Source organism: Notechis scutatus, chromosome 3 (genome assembly GCF_049901735.1).
Source record: "Notechis scutatus isolate UNSWTSFEM ecotype Mainland chromosome 3, rNotScu1.2, whole genome shotgun sequence".
Classification (NCBI taxonomy): Eukaryota; Metazoa; Chordata; class Lepidosauria; order Squamata; family Elapidae; genus Notechis; species Notechis scutatus.
Genome location: NC_142011.1, coordinates 183,510,640 through 183,526,771, shown reverse-complemented (window position 1 = coordinate 183,526,771; position 16,132 = coordinate 183,510,640). Strand labels below are relative to the sequence as shown.

The following is a 16,132-nucleotide window of genomic DNA, read 5'->3' as shown; positions in this document are numbered from 1 at the left end:
AACAGAGAGGCAGTTTCTATAAGCAATACCAGAATGTTTCCTTCCTGCCTTCCTTACAGGATTAGGCCAGTAATTTCTTCTAACAACCGGTTCTCCGAACTGCTTAGAATGTTAACAACCGGTTCTAGCGAATAGGTGTGAACTGGTTGAATCCTACCCCTATTTCTAGGGTATTCATGTCACAAGGGTAGTACTGAATTTCCTAAGGGTCCCTCCCCCTCCTATATTTGCCTTCCAGAAGATGTAAAGAGGATGGGAAGGTGTTGAGGAAATGTTTTGCAATTGCTTTTTTGGAAAAGAGGAGAGGAATAGCCTAAATAGTAAGTGTGGCTAAGCCCACAGCCTGATTTCAGTTTTTCAATGGAAATTGGAAGCAACCAGGAGGACAGGATTTCATTTCATGTAGGGTACGAACTGGGAGGTCTTGAAGTTGGTTGACACAAATATTCTTTTCCAAGTTTGACGCAGAATCAGCCATTGAGCTATGGATTGCAAAGGCCTGTTTGCCTCCACTATACTCTGCTTGTATATTTTCAAACAAAACAGATTTTATAAGGCATCTTAAATCTTCCGACTTCTCTTTCATCCAAGAAATTTAAATCTGCCAGCTCTGCTCCTTAATCCTCTCCCTGCTTAGAGAAGAGGGAACTGAGCCCATAACACCATAAATTCTGTTTTCTTTCATACTTACAATATTTATTTCATAAATATTTGATCATCGGAATAGTCTCCTATTAAGAAATTAAGGCTGAATTTTTTAAAATTAAAATGATGACTACATTTTTATCATAAGTTTAAAAATGGAAGAGTAGTTACACTATTTCAAAGGAATAAATAAAAGATGCTCCCTTCCTCAGTTGCATTGTATTTTACAAAGAATATGAATAAAACTTGGGTTTGTTATATCCACATTTAAGGTAGAAAAGCAATTAGCTTGGAGTTGTTCACTGATATGTTGCCCACAAGTATGGGCTAAGTATGATATGAAGAAACCAATTTGGACACAGAATCAAGGAACAAATAAACCATGTTTATTTCTACACAAAAGCGGGATAAGAGGATGAGCACACCAGAAATCAGGCACATTTTAATACAATTTAATATAGGAAACAAAAGTAAGAGATTGCTGACTGGTCACAAAATTTTAATGATAGACACATATGCACACAAAGCAAAGCTATCTCCTAAATACCCCATTACTTATTTAATCCTATTTCATTATCGTAAATGTTGACTATTTTGGGGTGTTTTACTATGCCAAAAATGAGTTTTATTTACCTGTATGCCTTTGTCTGAACCCATCTGACCATTGCTTAATCTAATTATGATACCCTCCTTGATTTCAGTAATGCATTTGTTTGCAAAGTGTTTTAGCTGAGTGTTAAAGCCACAATCTATTAACTAGTCTATGTGGGAGACATTTGTGAGCAGCCATAGAGCGTTTATGGTAGACCCCTCTAGCTCTTGCTTGCAGGTGTTAAATTAATGCTATTTCTAGCAGACAAAAACACAACTAATAACTCTGGCTAAAATTAATTCATAGCTTACAAAAGCTTCTAATTATTTCTTAATAAGCTAAGAAAAACTAGGCAAATTTCTACTCATCCTACAGATATATATAAAAGGGGAAAAGACCACAGATATTCCAGAGAAATGGAAAAATGAGCAACATGAACAGAGGAAACAGAAATCAACTGAGGTAAGAAAAAAAGCAAGAAGAAAGTTAATGGATAGCAGGGAAAGCATAAGCACAAAAAAGTTGTATATGGAAAAACTGACTCAAGCATTAAACATCTTACTGCTCTATGTGTTTTCATCACTCACACTCAAAAATGTGACTGAGAGAGAAAGATATTTTCTTTTGTTGCTAATTTTCTTTCACTTAGAGCTATAAAAATGCTTGATTTGGATTATTTTTAAAGTTTTATTTCCTAATATCCATGCTCTCCTTCGTTTTTGATTTATTTTGCTATACTCTGGAGATGCTTTTAATTATGGAACGTTACCTCTATCAACTAAATAATCTTTCAGGAGGTGAATTTTCTTCAGAAGGTTGTTACTTAGAGTAGAGAAGGCCATATTCCCCTGTCAAAATTGTTTTTGCCCCATTAATGGTCCTAAATGGAAGTCTAACATTACATTCCTTCATCATTTTCAGTTTCAGCTAATTTCTAAAATACAATTAATATGGGCATTCAGATTAGACTTCTTAGATTTTGAAGCCCACTGTATCCTGAGTTGATGGAGCAAGAGATTTGAGGAGGGATCCCAATAAATCTCCTACTTGATCTTGATCTGGTTACAGGGATCCATCTTTAGCAATTATGATCTGTGCTCTCTTAGGAGAAACAGCCAACTAGCAAGGATCACACAGCATATACAGAATAACCATTGTTTTAGTGGTTTATTCCCTCCAAAATCAAAATTAAAAGCCTATGTATATCCTTTCCCTGGTTCTTCCATTATGTTATGTGGGAAGAACTTAAATGAAATTAAGCTGGCTATTCTACTGCCATCTTTTTAAACATTAACAACTATCATACTTTTATCTATAAAACAACTGAGTAGTTAAACAGCAAGAAAAAAAATGTCCCTGTATTTACTTTCTTTTGCCAGAACTAGAGTTTGGCACTAAAGAGAAAATTTTTATAAGACTATTCAGTAATGAACAGGAAGGTATAAAGTAACTTGGACTTGTAAAGTTAGTTTTGATTAGAGGAACAGGAGCACTATACTACTGGAAAATGCAGTGTGGAAATATTGCAGCAAATAATTGGTTTTTTAAAATCACTATATTTGAAAGGAATAGTTCTGATTACAATTGTTAAAATTCTTTGCTGATGCAATAACTTTATTAAAGGCTATTGTCCAGGAGAAAACACTTCTGAATAATATTTTTTTTTAAATTTCATCTTGTATTTTCAATGTATCCAATATTTTACATAGCAGGAAAGAAACTGACTTTCTTTGTAATGCTTTTTGGTCTACTTGCTGATTGCTATCTTGGGAATAGGAATATACCCTATTTCTATTCATTCACCCAGGCAATTTTCAGGATATTTGCCAAGTTTGGAAAAGGATTACTCATTTCCAAAAGTTTTGAGTATCATTCACTTCTGACATTTGTCCTGCAATGTTGAATGATATCGTAACAAACAATTGTCTTCAGTTTTGCATTTCTAATGTTATGAATTGTCTTCTGATAGCCCTTATGTGTTCAGGTTTAAGTGAGGGACATATTTATCTGAATATGTGCTATCAATAGACACATAGACAAACTAGGCATACTAGGCAAAAGAGACAATCAATAAGCCAAAAAGAAAACAAAAAGACCAGAATACCTCCCCACCAGCAATCAGCACACAGATGAGCATAGATTAACTCCACAATTAACATCAGACCAACAGTCAAGAAGTAAATAATATCCCAAACAAAGAACTGCCAAACAAGCTAATAGTAAACAGCCCAACCAAACAACTTCTAAGATTACTCCCACCAACACCGACAGGGCAAGTGACTAAAACAAGGGTCTCCAAACTTGGCAAGTTTAAGACTTGTGGACTTCAACTTCCAGAATTCCCGATCTAATATGACTGGAGGAGGAATTCTGGGAGTTACAGTCCACAAGTCTTAAAGCTGTCAAGTTTGAAGACCCCCGCACTAGAACATAAACTGAGAGCAAACTCCTCACTAGCACTAATGAAGTTACCTAATTTGGGTAATGAAATGTCTGCAAGAAAACAAGTAAAAATTAGAGAACACCCAGGTTTAAATCACTATTCTCCAGGTATTGCCTTTTAGTCAAATATCTCAGGAGTGTCTGGCTTAAATTAACCGAGGTCATTATTATGTTAATTATGTTACTTTAAAAAATCTATTAAAATAATACCTTCTGAAACTTGTTTGTTGATAATGTCTATAATTTATTTTTTTAAAAAAAGGAAAATATCATAAGTTTGCACGGAGGGATCCATGGAAAATGTACCTAGCCTTTTCATATTTTATTGCTATGGTTGCTTGTTGTAAATCACGCCCTGATGTTAAAGATCAGGGGTTGTCCTGGTAGAAAGTTAATGTTTGATTACACATATAAATCTCCAGGTATTCTGAGAAACTACCAGGAGAATTCAGAGGCGAAGTCAAGCAGGTGTTATTTTAAAACAATTTGAAATTTTTATTCCCCAGGTAAGACATAATCTTTTTACCAATTTTCATAGATTTTATATAGTACCTGATACCTGTTTAATTGTTCTATCAGCCTGACTTGTAAAATATGCCACTTCTCCAATAGGCCACTTCTCCATTTGTTGTCAAGTGCATTTTTCTAGATATTTGTTTTACTTTTGATTGATTTATCTAAGATCATGTTCCTTTTTTACGTATGAATTAAATTTCATATTGCTACTAGTAGGACAGCGGTAGGTTGATTGGAGAACTTGACAATAAATGAAGCATAAAGGGATTGAATGTAAGTACTTTCTTCCCCCATGTTGGGAAGACAGTTTCATAAATTTAACAGTGAGCAGCTATAGCGGCACTTGTGATAACACCATTATACAGTATTCAGTAGCCCCTGCCCTTTCCACCATTTTGGATTACTTTGCCTTTTCCAGAAATATTTCTCTGCTTCTGCCCTCTCTCCTTTGAATCTTTTTTTCTTATTTGTTTCAAACAGAATCATCCTTTACCTTCCATTAGAATCTGTATCCATGTTATATCTTTAGAGGAAGGACAAACTATTGTTTGGCTCCAAAATTTTCTTCAAGTCTCTTGCTACAAGGAGAATTCTCAGGTATATGACACTTTCTTCGTCACACAAAGGGAAACTTTGTGTCTAACAGGTTGTTTGCTGAGGGTTGTGTAAAGCAAAAGGGTTTCCTTTTCTCTTTTAATAATAATCTTATGGTATTTTCAAGTGTCTTCTCACTTCCTTTCTGTTGTCTGTGTTTATTTCAAAATAAAAATCCCATGCTGAAAACAAAAACAAATCAAAAGAGAGACAAATTCCTGTAAAGGTTTCCTGCCTAGAAAAGAAACTAGGGCAGTACAATTGACAGAAGTGAATAGCATACTTGCTGGAATGAGATTTTAACAGTTTTGAATCAGTGCTCAAAAATTTGTTTCAACTGTTAATAGGAATCTAAAGAGGAAGCCTTAACAAGATGTTTAAGCTAAATGGACTTAATTTACTGTGTCTCCTTAGTCTTCACCAGGTAAGTGACAAAAACTTTCATTTCCCTTTAATAAATCTGATTTGGAATGTACGGGAAAACAGTTGTTTTATATTGGAAATTATTGAGATAGGGGAAATAGTACATTGCCTGCTTTTTAAAAGAAAGTTCATAGTCTAATTATGGCAGACAAATTATTCAGTTTCCCCCAATCGCAACTGGTGATACTGTCTCTTACCAACTCTTAGCATTTATTTGGTTTTATTTGTGTGGGTATATTAATTGCAATTTTGTTGCTGTTTTTTTGATCCATGCTCATAACTCTATCTCTTGTTAGGATTCACATTCTCTAATATGTAAAATTTTATTTCCCTTGTATAAATAGCAGCATATAGAAGTTGAATAATGGCAATTACTTAGAATGCATATTAAATATCAAACATTCTGCATTCAAATTCAGAATGTTTTTTTAATTTACTTCTGATTTTCATTTATTGTATGCAGGTTTCACTTTTCTTAAAAACAGGTGGGAGATAGATGTGTTTATCATTTAGATTGTGTCTACATTGCAGGTACCACTTATGGCTGTGAAAGCATTATTTGTCCTTTTTTATGGAATCCAACTTTTTATCGGAAGGGCATGTCTGCTTTTAAAATAAAGAGTCATGAGAAAGGAGAGAAATGTATCATTGACCTTCAAAAACTGGAAAGCAGGCAGGCTAAACAGAGGTCATCTGCTCGCAGACTGTCTATTATGTTGAGAGGCATGATACATTTCTACTTAAGTTATATTAATTCAAAATGTATATTTTTGCTAGAGACGGGCAAGTGTTTTGCTTTTTTAGAAGTTGGAAACATTCCAAGACAATCAACCCAAGTGGCTCCTACTAATCAGAGTAATTCAATCATTCTAATGAATGGGCAACTGAGTTGGGGATGATAGTTTGCTACTTCAGAATGTATCACTTTATGGATCTTGTAAATCTTAGGAATACAAATAGGAGTCCCCAGACTTTTGGAGGTTGATGAGTAACCTTGGAGGTCTGTGAACATATTATGGGAACTTTTGCAAAATGGTTGTCATGGAATAGCTTTGGGGGGGTGGAGTCAATCAAAAACCCCTTTTATCAGAAGACAACTGGTGGGGTTAGTTCTCACCATCAGCTTGAATTTCTCCTTTTTTTTCTGCACAAGTAGTAGCTGAGACAAATCATTGGGCTCTAGACCCCACACATTTTAATTTCCTAAGAAAATCTATGGAGTTTATGTGGGGCCCAGATACAATCTTGGAAATAAAAACTATCCTATGGCCTATCTTGCTTTTTTACTATGCCGATTTCTAATGAAAAGTTGAAAACTGGATTTTGTTTTAAGTCTGGTGAGTCAGGGAGTTTGGCAGGCATGATGGAAATCTCTGTTGTCACACTGCTAGACATTGGATCAGGTTAAACATCAATTTAATCCTTTCTGAAACGTTTGTTCTTGTAACGGCACCTGTATGACTGTAATGTCATCCAGCAGGTCCAGCAGGAGAGGCATGTTGTGGGTCCTGGCAGCCAGAGGGTTTTGTCAGATAGGACTTGAGAGAAAAACCTTTTCTGCTGTGGCTGCCACTCTATGGAATATCAGCATCATGAGGCTGGCCCCCAACCCTATTTTGCCCTTTTGAAGAGCCCAATAAAACATGGTTCTGTCAACTAGCTTGGAAACTCAGTATAGAGTGAAGTGTGCTAGATGGCGATATGATAATTATTTCAATGCACTCTTTTGTATGTTTTTCTTGTCATTTTTGGTCTTTTAAAAAAATATTTAAATTAGTTGTTGGCTTTTAAAGTACTTTGATGGGTTTACTATATACGCCACTAGAGTCACTATGTGAGATGGGCAGCTCTAACAAATGTGATAGATAAATAAATAAACAAATAAATACAGTTCTCTCTTAGGAATAGCTAATTAGAGGAATGATGTTTCTAAACATTTAGGTTCCATTTATTCTGTTAGGTTTAGTAGCAGTCATTAGGGACAGAAGTTTTGCTTGACATGTTTAACTTCTTGAAGATTTAATGATTGTTGCCATAGGTCAAGCTTTCAGAACGCCTGGGTAAAGCACAGAGAGTTAGATTGGGCAGGTTAGCCTGTGTAAGAATGCAGAATGAGTTCTGTTTCTTCTCTACTTGGTAGGAGTCCTGATTCTTATTACTAAGACTCCCAGCCCTTTGAAAGCAACAGAATGCTCTGCCCCAAGCTTACTTGGGTATCACTGCGTACATGTTACTGTGGGTGAAATTTGAAGGAAGCCAAAATAGTATTTTCTGCATGCCAAGTGGAAAGTATCAGGAACAGATTTGAAGATTCTCAATGTTTGCAGAAATATACGTATATATAAACAAACAATTAGAGAAAGAGAAAAAATGGTTGCAAGAACAGAAAAGTATAGAGGTATATGGTTGGCATAAATTAGCTTCAGGTTCTTTTCATTTATCATCTAATTCTTCTTAATAGTAAATGGGTTACTCTTTTTTTTATACCACCTCTGGGTTTTGCATAATGTTGTTGACCCCAAAGTAGAATAGCATGAGGGACATGTATATTGTACATGTCAAAAAAAGTCTTCTGTTTTTCTGTATCCATAGAAATCTATTATAACTGCAAGAAGGATAGGTTGTATATTCCATTCTTTGGGTGGGAGTTCCACATAAGCCAATGGTATTGCTTAAAACATCTATATATACCCATCATACAACTCAATTTTGGGGTAAGTGCAAAATACGGAAACATTATAAGAAGCAGTAAGCCAAAGAAATTAGGAACAAAATATAAAAAGGGAAACAAAGCTAAACCTAACATACCTTATCAACACCATTCAGTATACTTCTATATTTTTATTTTATTTTATTTTATTTGTCAATCGCTTACAAGAAATAGGTATAAGGATAAACATAGTTATGAATACATGAAATGAATACATATAAGAAAATAAAAGAAACAATAGGACAGGGACGGTAGGCACGTTGGTGCGCTTATGCACACCCCCTACAGACCTCTTAGGAAAGGGGTGAGGTCAATAGTAGAAAGTCTAAGGTTAAAGTTTTTGGGGTTTGGGGAAGAAACCACAGAGTCAGGTAGAGAATTCCAGACATTGACCACTCTGTTGCTAGTCGTATTTCCTGCAATCAATTTTGGTGCTGTTAACCTTGAGTTTGTATCTATTGTGTGCTCTTGTATTGTTATGGTTGAAGCTGAAGTATTCATTGACAAGTAAGACATTGCAATGTATGATTTTATATACTATATGTAGATTGGACCAAAGATGGCATAGTTCTAGATTTTCTAGATCTAGAATTTCAAGTCTGGTAGCATAAGGCAGTGATCCCCAACCTTTTATGAGTAGATCAGGCGCGCCCGTCGCAGCTATAGAACTCTTTTCTTGTGAAATATTTTCTGGACCCTTTATTCTGCAAAATATTTCTGTGTGTAATATCAGATACGTAATGTGGGTTCCAGACTGATGAGCTGTATTCGAGTATTGGTCTAGCAAATGTTTTGTATGCTCTAGTTAGTAGTGTGATATTACCAGAGAAAAAGCTACATAGGATTAGATTAACAACTCTTAATGCCTTTTTGCCTATGTAGTTACAGTGGGCTCTAGCACTTAGATCATTAGAGATGAGTATTTCAAGGCCCTTGACAGAGTTTGGATCATCAACAAGGTCTTGACTATTCAGCTTGTATTTTATTTTCTGATTTTTTTTTTTGCCAATATGTAAGACAGAGCATTTATTTGTTGAGATTTGAAGTTGCCATTTGTTTGACCATTCTGATACATATTTGAGGTCTTTTTGAAGGGTAGCAGTATTGTCTGTGGTGTTGAATAGCTTTACATCATCAGCGAAGAGAACGCAGTTGCTCTTAATATGATCACAGAGGTCATTTATGTAGAGTATGAAGAGAGTTGGTCCTAGAACACTGACCTGGGGGACACCACTGTTGACAGGTACAGAATTTGATAAGACGGTCCCAATTTTGACCATTTGTTGTCTGTTTGACAAGAATACTTCTATCCAGTTATGCAGTTGTCCAGAGATACCATACGATTTTAGTTTTAGTAGTAGTTTGTCGTGTACCATTGAATCAAAGACTTTACAGAAGTCTAGGTAGATTGTGTCTATTGCTTTGCCCCGATCAAGTTGTGTAGTCCATATGTTTTTGCAGTGTAAGAGTTGCAGATTACAAAATAGTTTTTTTCTGAAACCAAATTGTTTGTTAGAGAGTAGGTTGTTTGTCTCTAAGTGGAGGATAATGGATTGATTAATAATTGATTCCATGACTTTACAGGTGATGCAGCATAAAGAGATTGGTCTGTAGTTTTTAACTAGGCTGGGCTCTCCCTTTTTGAGGATGGGGATGACCATGGCCAATGACCATAGGTTAGGCAAGAAGCTGGTCCTGAAAGATTTTTCAAAGATTATGCTTAGAGGTTCTGCTATGGCAGTGGAAAGCTTTTTTAAGAAGTAGGCACATATTCCATCTGGTCCAGTAGATAGATATGGTTTTAGATTGCGTAGTGCTTTTTCAACATTGTCTTCTGTAAAATCGATATGTATTAGATCATTGTAGTTTTGTGTAGCTTGACTAAGAAACTTTGCAAATCATTTTGTTTCTATATACAGTATCTGTACATTGATACCATGAATTAATGAGTATAAAAATCATATAATAAATATATGTAGGAATAGCAAATTCCATCTATTCACTGTTTTTTGGTCTTTTCCTCCTACTTGATCAATTTATTTAAGCTTACTGTTCCTTCCCCATTTCAACATATGTTTTTCATAATGGTGACTCTCTTGAATTCAATCCATATTCATTCAGTACCCATCCTATTTCTCCTTGTTTCACCATCTCCATCTTTTAGGAGGTTGGTATGGCAGGAGAAATTTATACCAGCCGTTGTCTTTTTCTCAATAGATAAATATGACCTCTCTTATTTGCACAGAGCAGCATTCTCAACAACTTCAGGCCACAGAATCTGTTAATTAAAAAAAATAAAATCCTGGAGCCTTGATTCAGGAGGCAAAAAGCTCTAGTAATAGAAAGTTGACTCTAGAAAAGTGAACATTTTTTTTGGAAGACCATAACAAGTTCTCAAGGAACCCTAAGGTTTTGTGGCATACAATTTAAAAACCCTGACAAAAGCATAGTCAACCTCTCCCCCACCAGATAAGAAAGATGGTGCACACTTCCTGTATCTTATAGATGAAGATTACCTTCAATTTTTTTTACACTGAGCTTTTGCCTTGGACACATTTTTTTATTTTTATTTTATTTATTTATTTTGATTTATCAATCACTTACAAGATAATAGGTATAAGTATATACATAGTTATGAATACATGAAATGGGTACATATAAGAAAAATAAAAGAAACAATAGGACAGGGATGGTAGGCACGTTGGTACACTTATGCAAGCCCCCTACAGACCTCTTAGGAAAGGGGTGAGGTCAATAGTAGACAGTCTAAGGTTAAAGTTTTTGGGGTTTGGGGAAGAAACCACAGAGTCAGGTAGAGTATTCCAGACATTGACCACTGTTGCTGAAGTCATATTTCCTGCAATCAAGTTTGGTGCGGTTAACCTTGAGTTTGTATCTATTGTTTGCTCTTGTGTTGTTATAGTTGAAGTTGAAGTATTCATTGACAGGTAGGACATTACAATGATTTTATATACCATACTTAGATCAGACCGAAGACAGCGTAATTCAAGGTTTTCTAGGTCTAGAATTTCAAGTTTGGTGGCATAAGGTATTCTACAACGAGTAGAGGAGTGGAGAACTCTTCTTGTGAAATATTTCTGGACTTTCTCAACTGTGCTAATATGAGATACGTAATGTGGGTTCCAGACTGATGAGCTGTATTTGAATATTGGTCTAGCAAATGTTTTGTATGCATATACATGATATGAATGTCTGTGTCATGATGGCTAATTTCACTCTAACATCAGATACTGAATAGGACTTGGTCACATATAGTTCAAGTTCTTTGAATCAAAAGTGCGACAGGTGTTCAAACACTTCTTTGCAGAGCTCTTGTGCAACCAATTTTCAATAAATTGAACACAGGAAAAACCCAGAAGGAACCACCCTTTATTGTTCCTATGTTACATTATGATCCATCTTTTATAGCTCACATAAAACCAATCCAACAGACACGGAAGAGTCAGCACAATGATATGTAATTTAATATTTGATCTTTGCAATACGTTGAAGACTTTGATCTTTCTAAATGTTTCCCCAGAAAGTACAACAAAGGCTTCTTGTTTCCTGCATTACAGCCTTCAGCTACTTATTTTTTGTGTGTAATCTGGGTGAAAATGAAACTACTTTAAGAATTCTGGATTTCAGCTCCTTTTTTTCAATTTATCTTTTTGTCTTGGAGCCTTGATTAGAAAATTCCAGATTTTTTTCAGCCCCTCTTGGATTGTTTACAAAAAAGAAAATTCCACCATTTTATCATTTTTCCTATTAGGGCTAGAAGGGGAAAGTGCCAAGTACTTGTGAATTCCACATGGTTAAAAGAAACATTGTTTTATCATATAACATTTTAAATGCTAATTTTTATATTTCCACTGATCAACTTGTAATAAACAAACATACAAACAAAGTAAGTAAATACGTAAGTAAGGCTGGAGGAGGCAATGACCACTGATGAGACAGAAAACAGGGAGAAAACAGAACTGCTTACTTCATTTTTTTTTTTTTTTGGAAAAATACTTTATTAGTTTTACCTTTAAAAGCACAACACAACTACAAGTTATGTACAACAAAAAGACAAACAGGCCTTAGCATAGGCCAAGAGGGAAAGAGGGGAAAGCCTAAGAGAGGAAAAAGGGAAGAATAAGGGAGGGGAAGGGTAGAGTAGGGAAAACAGTTAAAATAAAACCATATTTTGTGACTGTCTGTAAGATCCTTACTTCATTTTTTTGTATCTGTCTTTACATAAAAAGAAAAAACAGTCCAACCTGTCAAATAAAACACTGTAAAATGCAAATTAAGAATGCAAGTCAAAATAAGCAAGAAAATGGTAAGAGAATATCTATCTAATCTAGACTTCAAATCACCAAGACCAGATGGATTAAACCCCACGGTTCTTAAGAAACTGGCAGATATGATCTTAGAACCACTGAACCATATTTTTCGAAGATCCTGGAGCAGTGGGAACTACCAGATGACTGGAAAAGGGCTGATGTGGTTCCCATTTTTTAAAAAGGGGGGGAAATGGATCCAGGAAACTACAGATCTATCAGTGTGACATCAATACCTAGAAGATTCTTGAAAAGATGATCAAGCAACAAATTTGCAAACACCTAGAGGCAAACAAAGTCATAATCAGAAATCAACATGGGTTTGTCAAAAACAGTTCATGCCAGACAAATCTTATTGCATTCCTTGACTATGTGGCAAAATTAGTGGAGGAGCAAAATGCTTCAGCAATGATTTAGACAAAAGGATAGAAAAGAAACTCAACAAATTTTCAGATGACACCAACCTGGTAGGAATAGCCAACAGTCCAGAAGATAAGTTCAAAATCCAGAAGGATCTCAACAGACTTGAACATTGGCCCTATTTAACAAAATGAAATTCAATGATCAGAAAAATAAAATTCTACATTTAGGCAAGAAAAACCAAATGTGCATGTATAAAATAGTAGGTAACATTATTTTCCCAAGTAATTGTGAAATGCAAGTTTAAATTTCTTTACATTGGAAACATTAATCTTGCAGTTACAATAAATAGCTTACTTTTCATACTTTTCTTAAGTGGAAGATCTCTCTGGGACAACAACTAAGAGGACTTTTTGTGAAATTAAAATAACTTTAATATATACATTTGCACGGATAAGTTAAAGTGAACAGATGTTTTATTTTATTGAGAGTCTTATGTCTCTAAAACTAGATTAGAGTTCCTGGAATATTTTTAATTGGTTCTACAGCCTGAAACAAATCGAAAAGCCCTAAACTAGAGTATATAAATTAGATTTATTAAAGGAGAGAAATTAGACTGGTTAAATTTAGGGGTAGTTATTGGGCATTTATCTTGGAAACACATCCTATTTTCCCCATTCCTGCGCTGAGATCATTTCTTCATCGAATCAAGCAATAGCTTGCTTCCAAAGCAGAATTAGAGAATCATTTCAAGGTACACTGAAATGTAACGGAACACTGAAAATATGGGGAATTGGAATGTAGAAGCAAAGGAGCTCTTTGAGGTAATTTAGATAGAAAACTGAAACCAAAACTACAAGAACTTCAATTCTGAGATGCCTTCTGTATCCCATTCCTCCTTTGGACTCAGATTTTATTTATCAGATTGTCCTGAAGATGAGAAATATGTTTTTCTTTTCATTAGATTCAGAGGAATGGAATGCCTTTAAAACTGTTTATGAAAAGGAAGAAAAGATGCAGACCATTGTCTCATTTCTTCCATACTAATAGGTGTACTATTACATACTAATAGGCGACATTTTCAGTCTACAATTGTGGAAGCTTTCTGAATCATGGAATCGCAGAAAATGTGGATTGGCAGGACATTGAGGACATTGAGTTTAACTGCAAGCAGGTGAATGCCCAAAGTTCCTTTTGCACATGCACAGGATCAGGTTGCATATGGGCAACCATCCCCTCCCTCCCTGTTGCCACAACACATACCACTGCCACTGTTGGTCCACAAAAGGGTTGGAGACCACTAAACCATCCCCACAAGAGGCTCTCCACCTCCACTTGAAAACGTCTATAAACAGACATTCCACTACTGTTCTTGTCAGGCTGTCCCACTGCTTCACAGCTCTTAACCAGAGGTGATATTCAGCAGATTCTGACCAGTTCTAGAGAACCGGTAGCGGAAATTTTGAGTAGTTCGGAGAACCGGCAAATACCACCTCTGACTGGAGATTTTACAGTATCCTTCCCCTGCCACGACCACCAAGCTACGCCCACAGAACTGGTAGTGAAAAAAATTGAATCCCACCACTTCTCTTAACCAAGACATTCTTCCTAAGAATCTGAATCTCCTGAATTTCAACTGCTTGATCTTTGTCCTACTCTCTCAGTTTTAGTAGAGAAGATGCCTCTCCCCTCTTGCGTGGGACAATATTGTAGATATTGGTAGTTATAATCTCATATCCGGATCCTTTCATCATTATTTGTCATCCAGATAACAGAAATCTTGTTCCAGCTTTTCCAATGTCCCTTTCTAGGTGTGGTTCTCAGAATGGTATGCAGGATAGTACTCCCTGTTCAAAGGGCAACTTTTTCTTATGTCTTTCCCACTTGAGAATAAGAAAGAAATGTAATGATAAAGGGTGCCATAAGAAAGAGAGAAGTACTATTTACATTAGCATAGCTAAAGTCTGCCTTAGTCATGGGCTGGGGAAAAATTGAAGGTGATGTCATGGGAGCGTAGCCCAAAAGGGGGAGGGGGGAAGATGTTGGCAGGACATGTTTGTGTTGTAAGTAGGTTCAGGTAAGAAGAAGCTCTAATTTATGCCTGAATGTGGAATTTTAATCAGATTCAAACCCCGAATACTACAGGGGAATAAAAACTGTGGATCAAGATCATGTACGTACATATTTATAGGACTTATATGGCCACTAATCTCATATAATGACAGTAGGTGACAATAAGGGTGCTTACTGCAAGGTGATAGAGAGTTTGGTGAAGTGGTGTAATGCTAACAACCTTGATTTAAATGTTAGAAAAACTAAAGAGATCATTGTTGATTTCAGAAAAGGCAGCCACAGCCACACTGCTCTGTGTATAAATGATTTACCTGTGGAGATAGTTACGGTAGCAACATCAAATTTCTGGGTGTGCAGCTAACGAGAAGGCTGGCTTGGTTGCTCAACAGCAAGACACTGGTGAAGTGGGCACAGCTGTGCCCGCATTTCCTGTGTCGCATGAGAAAAGTACATCTTCCTCCCCCTGTCCTTACCACTTATGCCACCAGACTTGAAATTCTAGACCTAGAAAATCTAGAACTACAACGCCTTCGATCCGATCTAAGTATAGTATATAAAATCATACATTGCAATGTCCTACCTGTCAATGAATACTTCAGCTTCAACCATAACAATACAAGAGCACACAATAGATACAAACTCAAGGTTAACCGCACCAAACTTGATTGCAGGAAATACGACTTCAGCAACAGAGTGGTCAATGTCTGGAATGCTCTACCTGACTCTGTGGTTTCTTCCCCAAACCCCAAAAACTTTAACCTTAGACTTTCTACTATTGACCTCACCCCTTTCCTAAGAGGTCTGTAGGGGGTGTGCATAAGCGCACCAACGTGCCTACCGTCCCTGTCCTATTGTTTCTTTTTTATTTTTATTTCTTTTATTTTTCTTATATGTATCCATTTCATGTATCCATAGCTATGTTTCTACTTATACCTGTTATCTTATAATTGCTTGACAAAATAAATAAATAAAATAAATAAACAATTGAGAGCATCCTATCATGTTGCATTACTATCTGGTTCGGAAGCATTACTGCTTCAGACAGGAAGGCGGTGTAGAGAGTGGTGAGGATGGCAGAAAAGATTATTGGCAGTTCACTCCCTTCTATCCAGGACAAAGCATATAAGCGATGCTTAGGTAGGGTCTGAAGGATTATCTGGGATGCTACACATCCTCTTCATGACCTGTTTTCCTTGTTACCTTCTGGGACGAGGCTGTTCTGACCTAGGCTTCCCCAACAGCACAAAGACGACACCTCATCCCGATAAACCCCTTTTATTGAGTTTCCAGTGAATTCCTCTCCTGCAAAATCCCAGCCAACAGTCTTTCAAGATATTTCCCAATTATAGAACTTTATCAGGCTTGGGAAGTTGCCAGGTCAATATCTTTCAGATGTTACACTGTAGCAAGAATGCAGGAACAGATCTTCACCCAAATGAACTAATTATT

General features: G+C 36.1%; 1 protein-coding gene across 2 annotated transcripts in view; it reads left to right on the top strand.

Moving 5' to 3' along the window:
* Nucleotides 1–4,687: 4,687 nt before the first annotated feature.
* CDH17 (cadherin 17) overlaps nt 4,688–16,132 on the top strand; it is a 49,986-nt gene continuing 38,541 nt past the window's right edge. The window contains exons 1-2 of one of the 2 annotated variants that reach the window (XM_026690862.2): nt 4,688–4,792; nt 5,137–5,213. In XM_026690862.2, coding sequence (XP_026546647.2) covers nt 5,163–5,213 — 51 coding nt within the window. In that variant the 5' untranslated portion in view covers nt 4,688–4,792; nt 5,137–5,162. Of the gene's footprint in view, nt 4,793–4,901; nt 5,214–16,132 lie in introns of those variants that run through there. The other variant, XM_087962007.1, reaches the window with a different exon arrangement.